Source organism: Misgurnus anguillicaudatus, chromosome 10 (genome assembly GCF_027580225.2).
Source record: "Misgurnus anguillicaudatus chromosome 10, ASM2758022v2, whole genome shotgun sequence".
In the NCBI taxonomy this organism is placed as follows: domain Eukaryota; kingdom Metazoa; phylum Chordata; class Actinopteri; order Cypriniformes; family Cobitidae; genus Misgurnus; species Misgurnus anguillicaudatus.
Genome location: NC_073346.2, coordinates 11,475,798 through 11,490,228, shown reverse-complemented (window position 1 = coordinate 11,490,228; position 14,431 = coordinate 11,475,798). Strand labels below are relative to the sequence as shown.

The 14,431-nt window shown below is 38.6% G+C and overlaps 1 protein-coding gene and 1 long non-coding RNA gene across 2 annotated transcripts; one reads left to right on the top strand and one right to left on the bottom strand.

Annotated features, from left to right (window-relative positions):
* Positions 1 to 10,872: 10,872 nt before the first annotated feature.
* On the bottom strand, positions 10,873 to 13,097 carry LOC129447703 (uncharacterized). Its single transcript, XM_055209452.2, has 4 exons — positions 12,286 to 13,097; positions 12,034 to 12,195; positions 11,752 to 11,937; positions 10,873 to 11,657 (listed from the first exon to the last, which is right to left on the bottom strand). Exons 1-4 carry the CDS (start codon positions 13,013 to 13,015, stop codon positions 10,957 to 10,959), a joined length of 1,779 nt encoding a protein of 592 aa, XP_055065427.2. The 5' UTR covers positions 13,016 to 13,097; the 3' UTR covers positions 10,873 to 10,956.
* On the top strand, positions 10,877 to 14,245 carry LOC141367211 (uncharacterized). The gene is made up of 6 exons (XR_012371448.1): positions 10,877 to 10,953; positions 11,114 to 11,210; positions 11,298 to 11,689; positions 11,836 to 12,007; positions 12,115 to 12,568; positions 13,494 to 14,245. It is a non-coding gene; the product is annotated as an uncharacterized lncRNA (long non-coding RNA).
* Positions 14,246 to 14,431: the final 186 nt, after the last annotated feature.

Sequence of the window (14,431 nt, the reverse complement as noted above, 5' to 3'; positions counted from 1 at the left end):
GTGATGAGTTCGTGTAAATAAGATGGTGCATGCAAGTGATACATTTATATGTGAGCAGTAAAATTTTGTAGTCAATCCGGAATGAAACAGGTAGCCAGTGCAGTGAATGTAAGATCGGAGTGATATGATCATATTTTCGGACTCTCAAGAGGACTCTGGCAGCGCTATTTTGGATGTACGGTAGCTTCTGCATGTGAAATCGCAGTGAAGAGTCCATTACAATAATCCAACCTGGTGGAAATGAAGGCATGTACAAGTTTCTCTGCATCCGAAAGAGTTAGAAAAGGACGTAGTTTTGAGATATTTCGAAGATGGTGGAAGGAAGTTTTACAAATATATTTAATGTGTTCGTTGAAGGTCAGCTGCGGGTCAAACCTAACCCCTAGGTTTGTAACTGAGGAGGAGAACGTGATGGTTTGGCCGTCCAAGGTGAACTGAGATACCAGAGAAGAGTGGATCTGATGCGGGGTGCCAATGAGTAATGCCTCAGTTTTCCCAGAATTTAGTTGGAGGAAGTTGCTTTCCATCCATGCCTTTATTTCCAGAAGACATGTGTCAAGTCGTGACAAGACTGTGGAGGGACTTTGGGCAGTTTTAATATAAAGTTGTAAGTCATCGGCATAGCAGTGGAATGACAGTCCATGTCTGCTGATGACAGAGCCAAGAGGGAGCAGGTAGAGAATAAATAGAATCGGTCCTAGAACCGACCCCTGCGGAACACCACATGTAACAGGGAGCTTCCTGGACTCATAGTCTCCCAGTATAACACGTTCAGTCCTACCATAAAGGTAGGATTTAAACCACTGCAGTGCTGTTCCTGTAAGTCCAACTGAATTTTGGAGACGATCCAGAAGGATGGCATGGTCAACTGTGTCGAATGCAGCTGTTAGGTCAAGTAGAATGAGCAATGAAGGTGATCCGGAATCAGCTGCCATAAGAAGGTCATTTGTCACCCTGAGCAGTGCTGTTTCGGTGCTGTGAGCCGAGCGAAAGCCTGATTGAAATATCTCATATAAGTTATTGTGTTCTAGATGGTTATGAAGCTGAGTGGCCACTTCCTTCTCTAGAACCTTTGATAGAAATGTAAGGTTGGAGATTGGCCTATAATTTCCCAAAACTTCTGGGTCTAGGGATGGTTTTTTAAGTATTGGACGGATGACAGCAGATTTAAGGGCCAGAGGGACAACGCCATTCTTGAGTGAGAGATTCATAAACTCTGTAATGATAGGGCTGACACTGGGAATGAGTGACTTGAGCAAAGCAGTCGGGATAGGATCCAAGGTGCTGGTAGACGGCTTCATTTTTTTAATGATTTCCTCAACATGGTTCTGTTGAACCTCAGTAAAGTGTGATAGAATTGTCAATCCACCGAACAGTGGGTTGAAAGACGGTGGAGACAATGAGGAGGAGCCAGATATTGAAGAACGAATGCTATTGACTTTAGATCTAAAATAATCAATGAAGCTGTTGCATCGCTCCACTGTGGTTTCAGTGGGTAAAGATGATTTTGGCTTCAGGAGATTGTTTACTGTAGAAAAAAGATGCTTAGAATTTCCAGTGTTCTTATTGATGAGGTTGGAGTAAAATATTGAGCGTGCATCCTTTAAGGACTTAAGATAAGCCTTTTGATGGTCACGGAAAGCAAGATTATGCACAGTTAGACCAGTCTGTTTACTGCGGCGTTCCAGGATACGTCCCTTAGTTTTCATTTGCCGCAGTTCCTGTGTAAACCATGGGGCAGAGCATTCAAAGTTGACTTCCCGTGTCCGGACAGGGGCATGGAGGTCAAAAACACTACTCAGAGATGTATTGTAATGTTCCACTAGTCCTTCCACCGTTTCAGTGACTGGGTAATTTATATGAGGTTGGAGGTCTCCCATGATGGAAATTGGGTTTAGTTGTTTCCAGTTCCGAAAAGATATTTGGCGCTTGGGTCTGATGATGGGCAGTGAAAATGTAAGGGCCATAGAGATCAACTTGTGGTCGGATACACCCAGATCTTTTACCTCCAGGCTGTTCATAGGGGCCGTATCAGTAATGACAAGATCTAAGATATGGCCCTTGGTGTGTGTAGGAACCGTCACATGTTGCTGAAGACCAAGACAATCAAGAAGACTCATGAACTCTGTTGCAAGTTGACAGGTGGGTTTGTCAATATGGATATTGAAATCACCAAGAATAACAATTCTGGTTGATATGGAACAGAGTGATGTGAGTAAATCATGTATTTCAGGGAGGAATGAGGAGTGTGGTTTGGGGGAACGGTATATAAGAAACACTGTCATGGAGTATGGAGGTTTACATTTGAAGGCCATGCATTCCATTGAGGTAAAATCAGGCATCCCGATGGATGACAACCAAACCACCCCCACGTCCAGATCTGCGTGCTTTTTCCATATAGACATAACCCTGGGGGCAGGCTTCATTTAGTGATGAGTGATCCCCTGTTTTGTGCCAAGTTTCCACTAGGCACATAAAGTCTAATCCTCTATCCAGAATATGATCATGGATAAGCAATGATTTATTTGTGAGAGATTGCGTGTTAAATAATTCCATAGTTGCAGTAGACAGAGCTGATGGTGAAAGTCTCTGTAAGCTCCGCAGTACGCTATGGTCCACTCCACGTTTTGTATTTCTCCCACCGCTAGGAAGCGGTGTGGGATTGCCATATAGTCCAAACTCGGCAGTGTTCTGATGACGTAGTTGGAGCGCGACACGCGCCGCTGAGGACCAGATGGAGGGGATTGTCGATCTAGCATGCAGGAGGTAAACAAAGTTTTTCCGAGCACTTCTGTGGCAGTACCGGGGTCGGCGCAGAAGTCCAAGCTGTCTTAAGACTGTGGTGCAGGATGGAGCGATGTTCCGATTGAGACTCAGCAGTTGGGAAATTGTATATTTCAACATCACGCCGGACATTGATAGCGTAACAGCAAGGAGCAGCGGCAGCAGGTACGTTGGTAAAGCACCCCGCCAGAAAGTTGTTGCAGTATACAGAGGAAAACTTGCAAAAGGCATGAAATAGTCCTAAAGACAATTTCTTAAAATACACTTAAAATACGCTAAAATGCACTAAAATATCGGAGGTGGAGAAGCGGCGAACAGACAGCGCCAGCGTCCTCTCCTCTCCAGCAAGGCTTAAGCCTCTTTTCCATACATTACCATAACAAATGTGTTTTATACACAGAAAGTAAGGCAACCAGAAAAAATTGGTAAAGAAGTCAAGGGTCCAACTAAAACAAACACTAATCACAATAATGGTGACTTAAAATTAAACAAAGCATCAACATCTAAACCTAATAAGTGAATTGTGTTTTCTACAGCAATATTTTTACTGAACATTCAGAAATAATGTTTTATAACAGTTTTAAAATAATAAAATGCAATGTTTCACTATCATTTACATAACAAGCAAACAAGTCAATTTTAAAAAAGTTGTTGTTTTAAACATTGTGTGAACATTAAAACAGGACATTGTCATAACGTTTGAAAAAGATAAAATGTAACAATCCTCAAACGTTCAGAAAACACAAATGTTCTTAGAACGTCAAGAAAACTGGACACTTTTTATGTTGGCAGAAAGTTTTTGGGAAAGTTGGGAACTTACAGGGAACATTCTTAGAACTTTTTTCTGCTAGCTGGGTATATGGATCACTTTAGACTCACACACACATGAGCCGGTGCTTACTGTGCCATATCTTTGCCAAAACTGGCCCTGATGCATCTTTATACAGCTGGGCCACATTTACAGCATCATATATGGGCCACTTCAGACTCACACCCACATGAGCTGGTGCTTACTGTGCCACATGTTTGCCAAAACCGGGCCGGATATGTTTTAAAAGAACTGGGCCACATTTTCTGCAACATATGTGGGCCACCTTAGACACAAACCCACATGAGCCGGTGCTTACTGTGCACATGTTTGCCATTACCGGGCCGGATATGTTTTAAAAGAACTGGGCCACATTTGCTGCAACATATGTGAGCCACTTTAGACTCAAACCCACATGAGCCGGTGCTTACCGTGCCATATCTTTGCCAAAACTGGCCCAGACACGTTTGTAAAGAGCTGGGCCACATTTGCTGCAACATGTGAGGGCCACATTTGGTTTATTCCAAGATTAGGCCGTGTCTGTTGTGCAGCATTTTTGCCAAAGGTGGCCCATATTTGTTGTTTGATATTTGGGCCATATTCACTATTTGTCAGATTGGCCACTTTTGGCTCATATTCAGATGACATGTTGCCGTGAGCACCGCATCTTTGCCTTAAAAGGCCCACATGTGATTTGATATATGTGGCCCATTTTTGCTGTTTTACATGTGAGCCACTTTAGGTTCACATCCCTTTTATTCGGGCCATAAGAAGACCAGCAGTGCCGCATCTTTGCCTGAAGTGGCCCACATGTGCGTGCTATCTGGGTCCGCACGTTCGTTTCAGCACTTGGACAGCGTTTTTTAAGCAAAGACTTTTTTTAACCATTACTTAAAAATGTTTCTCATCTCACTATATCCACAGCAGTGGTGGACAGTAACGAAGTAAATGTAATTCGTTACTGTACTTAAAGGGATACTTCACCGATTTAGCATTCAGCTTTGTATCTGTAGAAACCCGGCAGTATTACTGAATGACCATGTTTCCCTCCATCATTTCCCCCTGAGAGGAGAGATATCTGCATTTTGGTTCTGCAAAAAAGTCCTCCGATGATGTAATATGACGATTTTTGCATCATCGGAGGACTTTTTTGCAGAACCAAAATGCAGATATCTCTCCTCTCAGGGGGAAATGATGGAGGGAAACATGGTCATTCAGTAATACTGCGGGGTTTCTACAGATACAAAGCTGAATGCTAAATCGGTGAAGTATCCCTTTAAGTAGTTTTTTCGCGTATCTGTACTTTACTCAAGTACTTTTATTTTGGGGGACTTTTACTTTACTACATTTTAAAGTCAAATATCTTACTTTTTACTCCACTACATTTAAAAAAATCGGTCGTTCCTTTTTATTTATCAGTGGATAAAAAATGTAACTGGGCAAACTAAAGCTGCACAAAAAAACTAAGATGCACACGTGATGCGTCAAACCACCAATCAGGGTACGCATGTGCTTCGTTTTGAACTTGTTTTGGTTGCCGCGCTGTTTCACGTAAGCTATGCGAGTCACGCGAGTCCGTGCAGCAGCCAGCCAATGCATCGTTGGAGAATGACACTGCATTCAAAAACAACGGAGGAGATAACTGACCCGTCACAAAAACTTATTTACGCGCGTTTTTTAAGTCCTTGAATAAAAGAACGAGTCCTTCGTGTCTTCTCTGCCTGCCTTGAAACTGTGCTATTTCGTTTTAAAAGAATACTCTTTCAAATCTAAGGAAACGCGTAGAGGTAACCCATTTTTATTCTGGTTATATTTTTAAATGAGCAATCTTAACAGTAGCTTGCAGAAAACTGTTAATTGTGTTGCTAAAATATATACGACGTTATCATGAATGAACTTTAAGCTATGCAGGCTGAAGCTATTTTTAGCCGTATAGTTAGCTGTTTCACTTAAAGGGATACTTCACCGATTTAGCATTCAGCTTTGTATCTGTAGAAACCCGGCAGTATTACTGAATGACCATGTTTCCCTCCCTCATTTCCCCCTGAGAGGAGAGATATCTGCATTTTGGTTCTGCAAAAAAGTCCTCCGATGATGTAATATGACGATTTTTGCATCATTGGAGGACTTTTTTGCAGAACCAAAATGCAGATATCTCTCCTCTCAGGGGCAAATGATGGAGGGAAACATGGTCATTCAGTAATACTGCCGGGTTTCTACAGATACAAAGCTGAATGCTAAATTGGTGAAGTATCCCTTTAAGTTCATTGTATTTGAAGCTCAGTGCTCTGTTATTTTGAAATGACAATTAATCACTATCAACACTGTTGTAAAATATAAATGACATTTTGACTAGCCATGCAGTGTATGTTGCTTAAACAGGCAGGTGGATTGGAGTGCTCCCTTTTAACTGAGATTGTTATTAATATTTTCAAAAGTTTTGCTTCCAAAATATATAAATAAATTTAATTATGTATTACAATATACATATGACATGCTAAAGCACATGAAACGTTTCTGAAATTATATTCTGTAAGGCTTGTTTTATTTGTCAAAGTAAGGGAGACTGATTTCTAGATAACGTTATGTATTTCATGGTTTGAAAACTATTGTGAACCTGTGCTTAAGACAAGTTTTTATTACGCTTAAACTGTTAAATTATTTAACAAATAAATCATGAAATGAGACTTACTGCTCTTAAATCCTGTTATTTCATTTGATGCTAAAGGAATTTTTTTGTTTTTAAGGTTTTAGGCTATGATAATTTTAATAGACATCAGTGTCTGATGTATTAATGTCCTTCTATTAATTGATTGGTTAGCCAAGAGAGTTATTTCACATTATTTGAGTTTTGTGACAAAAATGATACGGCCATAATAAATCACAGTACTTTTGTACTTAAGTACATTTTGAGGCAGATACTTTTGTACTTTTACTCAAGTAAAAATTTTAAGCAAGTACTTCTACTTAGTAATATTTTACCCTGGGTATCTTTACTTTTACTCAAGTACACGATTTGTGTAATTCGTCCACCACTGATCCACAGTCATCATATACAATAAATCCGTGAGGTAGCATATAAAAAAAATAAAATAAAAACAGATGCATTTGTTTAAAGCAAAGCATTTATTTACTTACCAGGCTACACTTGAAGCAGCTCTTTGCGCCTTCTAACATCTAATAATTAGTCCTCATTTATGTCCAAGAGACTCAATAATAATCTTTTACATTCAATCTTTTAATCTTTCATATTTAAAAGCGTTTTTGTGCTGCTGCGGATTCATGTTCTATGTGATAAGCAAACCCGCGTTGTCCTCCCGTTTATAGGCACATATTACTAATGCGCTCTTAAAATAACAAAAAACATATTGCGCCATTGACTTTAGCCACTTGCGTCGCGCATTGCGCTGCATTGCGCCGGGTGTAAGATAGAGCCCATAAAATCAATCAATATTTCTCCAAACATGCACGCCTTTGAACCAAAAGCCCCGAGGGATATTATTTTGTAAAGAGCTTTCATGATGAGCAGGAATTAGATTTTTCTCAATGAATGCGACTGAATTTCTCAATGAATCTCAATTAATTTATTTCTCAATGAAGCCTTGCATTCAGCCCAAGCCCGACAAGGCCCGATATTTTTACACCCCTCGGGTCGGCTTTCGGGCCAATTTTAACGTCACAGCTGATACGCGGGCGGACCTCGGGCTTATTTAGGCTTCTCCATCTTTTTATATTTTTCAATTTAATTAAAATAACATTTTGACAGACGATGATTGCAAAACAAACGTAGTAAGACTTTTAACCTATAGCACAAGTCCGCTATAAGCACAGCAGCCACACATTTACAGTGCAGCTGTTGCGTATATTTAACAGCAGGATCTTCAGCGCACCGGGAAAAATATTAATGGAGGACTAGATGAAAACCTTGGATACTGCGCAAACTCTATGCAAACAGCATCCAAGACATAATCTATAATATATATATATTATAGATTATATACAGTCTTGTTCAAAATAATAGCAGTACAATGTGACTAACCAGAATAATCAAGGTTTTTAGTATATTTTTTTATTGCTACGTGGCAAACAAGTTACCAGTAGGTTCAGTAGATTCTCAGAAAACAAATGAGACCCAGCATTCATGATATGCACGCTCTTAAGGCTGTGCAATTGGGCAATTAGTTGAATTAGTTGAAAGGGGTGTATTCAAAAAAATAGCAGTGTGGCATTCAATCACTGAGGTCATCAATTTTGTGAAGAAACAGGTGTGAATCAGGTGGCCCCTATTTAAGGATGAAGCCAACACTTGTTGAACATGCATTTGAAAGCTGAGGAAAATTGGTCGTTCAAGACATTGTTCAGAAGAACAGCGTACTTTGATTAAAAAGTTGATTGGAGAGGGGAAAACCTATAAAGAGGTGCAAAAAATGATAGGCTGTTCAGCTAAAATGATCTCCAATGCCTTAAAATGTAGAGCAAAACCAGAGAGACGTGGAAGAAATCGGAAGACAACCATCAAAATGGATAGAAGAATAACCAGAATGGCAAAGGCTCAGCCAGTGATCACCTCCAGGATGATCAAAGACAGTCTGGAGTTACCTGTAAGTACTGTGACAGTTAGAAGACGTCTGTGTGAAGCTAATCTATTTTCAAGAATCCCCCGCAAAGTCCCTCTGTTAAAAAAAGGCATGTGCAGAAGAGGTTACAATTTGCCAAAGAACACATCAACTGGCCTAAAGAGAAATGGAGGAACATTTTGTGGACTGATGAGAGTAAAATTGTTCTTTTTGGGTCCAAGGGACACAGGCAGTTTGTGAGACGACCCCCAAACTCTGAATTCAAGCCACAGTACACAGTGAAGACAGTGAAGCATGGAGGTGCAAGCATCATGATATGGGCATGTTTCTCCTACTATGGTGTTGGGCCTATTTATCGCATACCAGGGATCATGGATCAGTTTGCATATGTTAAAATACTTGAAGAGGTCATGTTGCCCTATGCTGAAGAGGACATGCCCTTGAAATGGTTGTTTCAACAAGACAATGACCAAAAACACACTAGTAAACGGGCAAAGTCTTGGTTCCAAACCAACAAAATTAATGTTATGGAGTGGCCAGCCCAATCTCCAGACCTTAATCCAATTGAGAACTTGTGGGGTGATATCAAAAATGCTGTTTCTGAAGCAAAACCAAGAAATGTGAATGAATTGTGGAATGTTGTTAAAGAATCATGGAGTGGAATAACAGCTGAGAGGTGCCACAAGTTGGTTGACTCCATGCCACACAGATGTCAAGCAGTTTTAAAAAACTGTGGTCATACAACTAAATATTAGTTTAGTGATTCACAGGATTGCTAAATCCCAGAAAAAAAAATGTTTGTACAAAATAGTTTTGAGTTTGTACAGTCAAAGGTAGACACTGCTATTTTTTTGAACACACCCCTTTCAACTAATTGCCCAATTGCACAGCCTTAAGAGCGTGCATATCATGAATGCTGGGTCTTGTTTGTTTTCTGAGAATCTACTGAACCTACTGGTAACTTGTTTGCCACGTAGCAATAAAAAATATACTAAAAACCTTGATTATTCTGGTTAGTCACATTGTACTGCTATTATTTTGAACAAGACTGTATATATATATATATATATATATATATATATATATATATATATATATATATATATATATATATATATATATATATATATATATATATATAGCGAAGTTGTAAGATAAGGCAGGTTTCATGTTTATTTCTTTTCGTTTTGTAGCTATAGCCCTTTTCATTTTTTATTTCTGCACCCGTTACAGCTGCGAGTAGCAGAGCAACCTGCCTCCACTTTTTAAAAATAGTGTGTGTTGATAATAAACGTTTAAACTAACACTGTGATATGCTGAAAATATATATTTTATTTAGTTATTATTATAGGCAAGTGAAGTGTTGATTTGAGAGTTCAATTCATCAAACATGTCGTCAACTTGCTGTCGGCTGCTAACCGCTTGTTGGTTATCATAAATAAACTTTAACAAACAGAAATACTCTAAAATGTAAATAAAAAAATAAATATAACTATTTTGCCATTTAAAACAAATCTGAACTGGTTTAATTGCTGCAAGAGTAGTACAGCTGTGTAAGGAATCTGTTTAAGGAGTTAATTTTTGCTATTTCTGCGGATTTCTTTTGCAAAATCTATGCGGAATTTTGCAGAATAATTAAAAATGTTTTAAACCGATCTGAGAGAATATGCGCTGTGAATATTACAAAACAATAAAATATTTTATAACATATTATACATTTTATTAAAGTATTACCCTGAATTAAACTAGACCAACAACATGAACCAACAGATAATGGATAATGTGCTGTCACGACCATAGAGTTTTATATAATATACATATACTGTCTACAGTTTAACAGTAAAAAGAAAAGGCTTCTCATAACGAATGTAGCCTATATCAAGATAATTTCATCAGTTTAACAACACAATGTATTTTTATCTTGTAAACGGATTTGAAATAATAAATAATTGTCGCGTCACTTAGCAATAGAAACGATAGAGATCTCATTATCTTCTCCGCGGTAAGTTTTATTTCAAATTCTAAAAGTTTTACATATTAAATATTAAATAGTTTGTGCTTTCTCTAATAAAAACCTCACAGCAAACAGCACAGACTTCTACTCACAAACACACGCGATGCAGTGACTATATCTGCGGTCACAGATTCCTAATGGGGAGAATTAGGAAGTCTATTTTCTTCTATAAGGCCCATATTTTCTTCTTTTATTTTCTGAGCACCGGACTTGTGCTGAGTCTGACCGGACATGTTGAGTGTACTGAACTTGAAATCAAATGAATCAAATATTTTCTTTATTTTTTAACAATTATGCCATAGGTTCCAGTTCTGAGCCCCCCTCTATATATAAAATTTAGAATAGTTCAAATGCATTACTTTACAATAAATTTTAGTTATTTAGTTACTTAACTCATCTATTTCATTCTGTATTAAAATTTTATTTTTGTACTAGTTCTTTCTTGTCTAGAGACTGTATTTTGATTGGTCCATTCTGTTCTGGGTCAGATCACTGTGTCTTACTTTACTGACACAGACAAACATGAAAAGAGAGAAATGGTTGCACGGCACATCGGCATAACTGATCAAATGGTTGCCTATAGCAGCCAATTATGAATACTGACCCTGTGGATGTGATACTGAATGCACTGTATGTTTTAATGAAAGACAACTTTAATTACTTTTTAATAACTTTTATTTACAAATGTAAAACAGAACTATGTACAGGAGGTTTCAGGTTGGAGGAGGTGGAGGTCACACCTGAAGAGGAGGCATCAGGAGCAGGAGGAGGTGTTAGGATGTCTCATTGAAGCGGTTATACTTATTAATAAGAAGATGCTTCATCGCCAGACTGTTGGTGTATTTTTCCAGCAGTAACTGTCTGTCTCTTTGTTCCTTTTCTTTTCTTCTTTTCTTCTCCTCTTTTTTTCTGGCTCTTTGCTCTGCCCAGGTATGAAGAAGAAACAGTCCTTTTGTTTTCTTCACAGCATTGGTCTTCTCCTGACCTTTGACTTGAGGTTGAGCAGCTCCACCGGTACCATTAGAACGTACTTGAAACATCTTCATGATATTTTCATCAATTTCATCTCTAGTCTTTTGGAAGACATGTTTCTCGTTATTGTTGGTCTCTATAGATGCTTTTTCGCAAGGTGCTTCCTGCAGTTCTGGAGCTTCTAGCTGAACTTCATCCGTTTCACTCTGACTCTCCGTCTCCAGCATCTCTACAGTTTTTTCCATCCAACAAAAGGTTGGATAACTTTTCGTCCCAGCCTTTGGTCTTCGCCGGCATCCGTTATCCTTCAGCTCAGATTGAGAGATGAACTGCACATCATCATCTTCAACACACCCGCTGTCTTCATACTCAATGTCCATTAGGATGTCAGTGAGTTGTGGAGTGAGGTCAGACTGGGATGAAGTAGTTGACAGTGTTATCACCTCAGTATATTCAACATCTGAGCTAAGCAGAGCAGATCCAACTGGCAGTGAATTTGACTCTAAAGAATGAAAGGACAAAAAAAGAGTTAAGGTAAGATTTTAACCTCGACACACAATTGAGTTGTATTTTGTGATGTAATCTTAAAGTTTTACCTTCGTGGTTTGTTTGGATGTGAGTCTGCCTCTTTATCTGTCCCGTCTGTTGCAGTGTTTCTCTCTGTTGCTCCGATTCCTCAGATGCTGAAGCAAAGTAAGGAACATCTAACACCAGCAGCTCAGACACTGAAGAATAAAAGCATTTGACCTCCTCATGTGCTGGAGCTGATGTACGTGGAGCAACTGGTGTTGGCAAAGAAGATGGAGACAGTCTGAATGTTTCAAGCTCAAAAGACAACTCAGTTTTATCTTGGTATACCTTGCTAGGATTTCTCTTACCTTCTTGCTTTCTTTTGATGAAGGTTTTTATCTTTTTCTCTCCACTTCGTTCTAATACAGCGTGTTGCTCTGAATCTTTAGCAGCTTTCTTCAGTTTTGTCTCCTGAGTATCTTGAGGATTTGGACTGAATGCCGCACTTCCAACCGGCAGTTCACTGGACCCTAAAGAATTATGGAGAGAGTTGTAAAGTCTTTACCTCAACACACAATGAAGTTGTATAATGTGACATCTTTGTAAACTTAAACTGTTACCTTCATGGTTGGTTTTGTTGAGACTCTGCATCTTCATCTCTTCACTCGGTTCCTCTTTGTTTATGTGTTGCTCTTTGGCTCTTATGTTGAGTTTCCTCCTTGAACGCCTCATCTCAGGTGATGTAGTTGAGTATACTGGAGTAACATGTATCACCCTTGGTTTAGACGCAGATGACGGAGCGGATTTTCCCCTCTCAGCCGTTGGTGTACATGGAGCAACTGGTGTTGGCAAAGGAGACAGAGACAGTCTTGCTGTTTCATTAGACGATGGAGATGCATCTTGGTACGTTTTCTCCTTCTGTCCCAATGCGTTCATGTGTTGCTCTGAGTCTTTGACTCTTTTTCTGGGGGGTTTTGACGTCTCAGGTGCTGAAGCAGAGTTTTGAGGAGCAGCGTTTACCACCAGTGGTTTCAGTGCTGACTTTCTCTTCATCCCTTCAGTATCATCTGTCTTTCTTTTCTTCTTCTGTCGTTCTCTTTCTGACTTTCTCCCTCGACTGCTTTCTGTTTTCTTCTCAAACTTAGTCTTTGTTTCAGATGCGCTGTACTCCAGCACAGGATCCAGACTCACTCCCTTTTGCTCTATTTGACGGCATTTCTTTAAGGTCTTCCTCCTGTGCGCATCACATCTGAAATCTCTCTGTGTAGAGTCAGACGGACGCTGTATTTCTCGTTGTTCTTGCTCCTTAATACAGCCAAGCTGTATGAAGAGGCTGTTTGCTAGTCCCATGTCTTAACGTGTTGAACAGCTGTTTTAATATGCATGTACTTCACACACTGTCATTAGTTTACTGATCACCAGTGACAACCGATGATGTCATCAGAAATATGCTGAGGAGCAGGAGCCAATAGAAATGAACTCAAAACATTTTGAAAAATGCATAAAATAAAGAAATAAATATAAACAAATGTAATTTTGCAATAACTTTTAAAACTGCATCTAATGACTTATGTAATTAATTAAATAAAGTTTTTTATATACACATACAATATTTCCAGCAGTATCTGGCCTTTAAACTTTTAGAAATTAAATTTCTTTTAATTTTCTGTGCTGATTTAAGGGAAAATCTGGAGAATAGATGTAACAGAATTACTTTATTTTTTATTATCAACTGAAAACATGAGGGAAATGTTTATAAACAGAGGATGGAGAACAGTTACTGTAGATGCTGTGTGTGTCTGATCAAAACTTCACGTGTGTTTGACAGATGAGTGAGTGTTGGGTTTTAATGACGCCATCTTGCGACTGAAGCGAACAAGAAATGATCATCAAAGTAACTTTACAGAGGTGAGTCTGTTTGTCTTTACTTTTTATGTGCTTGTTTAATCTGTGCCGCAAACACCATCATGGTCCGGACCTTTATTTATATATATTTTGTAGTATAATTGTATTTGGTGCCGTAAACGTTGTACAACGCATTTGGTCAATCTCATTGTCTAACAGCGCTCGTCAATGTCAGTAAAATGATTGAGGTAACCAATCAAATTAAAGACGGCGGAGTTACCGGCCAATCGAATCAAAGAAGGCGGATTTATTGACCAATCAAATCAAAGAAGGCGGGTCGGGATTTACCGTGACAGGAATTATGCTTATTGTATGTGGAGCTGTACATTTGAGTTTTATCGGTGACAGAAAGTTCTTATTAAACATGTAATATTTAACAAATGTTTTATCATAGAAATCTTACACGACCCACAGTAATATTCATTAATGCTACATAACTTCGTTTGGAATTAAATATATCTCATTGATTCATGTCATGTAGTTCTTCATTGTTAGTGTGAGGAGACAAGAAACATGAACAGCGTCTTGTCAGAGATCAGATTAGGAAACATTGTGTGCATTTTCTGAATTAAATCTGACTTTACCAGAAAGCCTTTTATAAAATTCAACTGTGTAAAAAGATTATGAATTAATCTCAAAGTGAGAGCGTTATTATTATTACCTTCAGATTTAAACTAAACAGATACACTCCAGTCAAAGCCTTGTGGTTTATCATGTTGCATTTAAAATATATATATATATATATATATAATTTAGAATAGTTCAAATGCATTGCTTTACAATAAATTTTAGTTATTTAGTTACTTAACTCATCTCTCTTTTCATTCTCCATTCAGTTTGATTTTTGTACTACACTAGTCA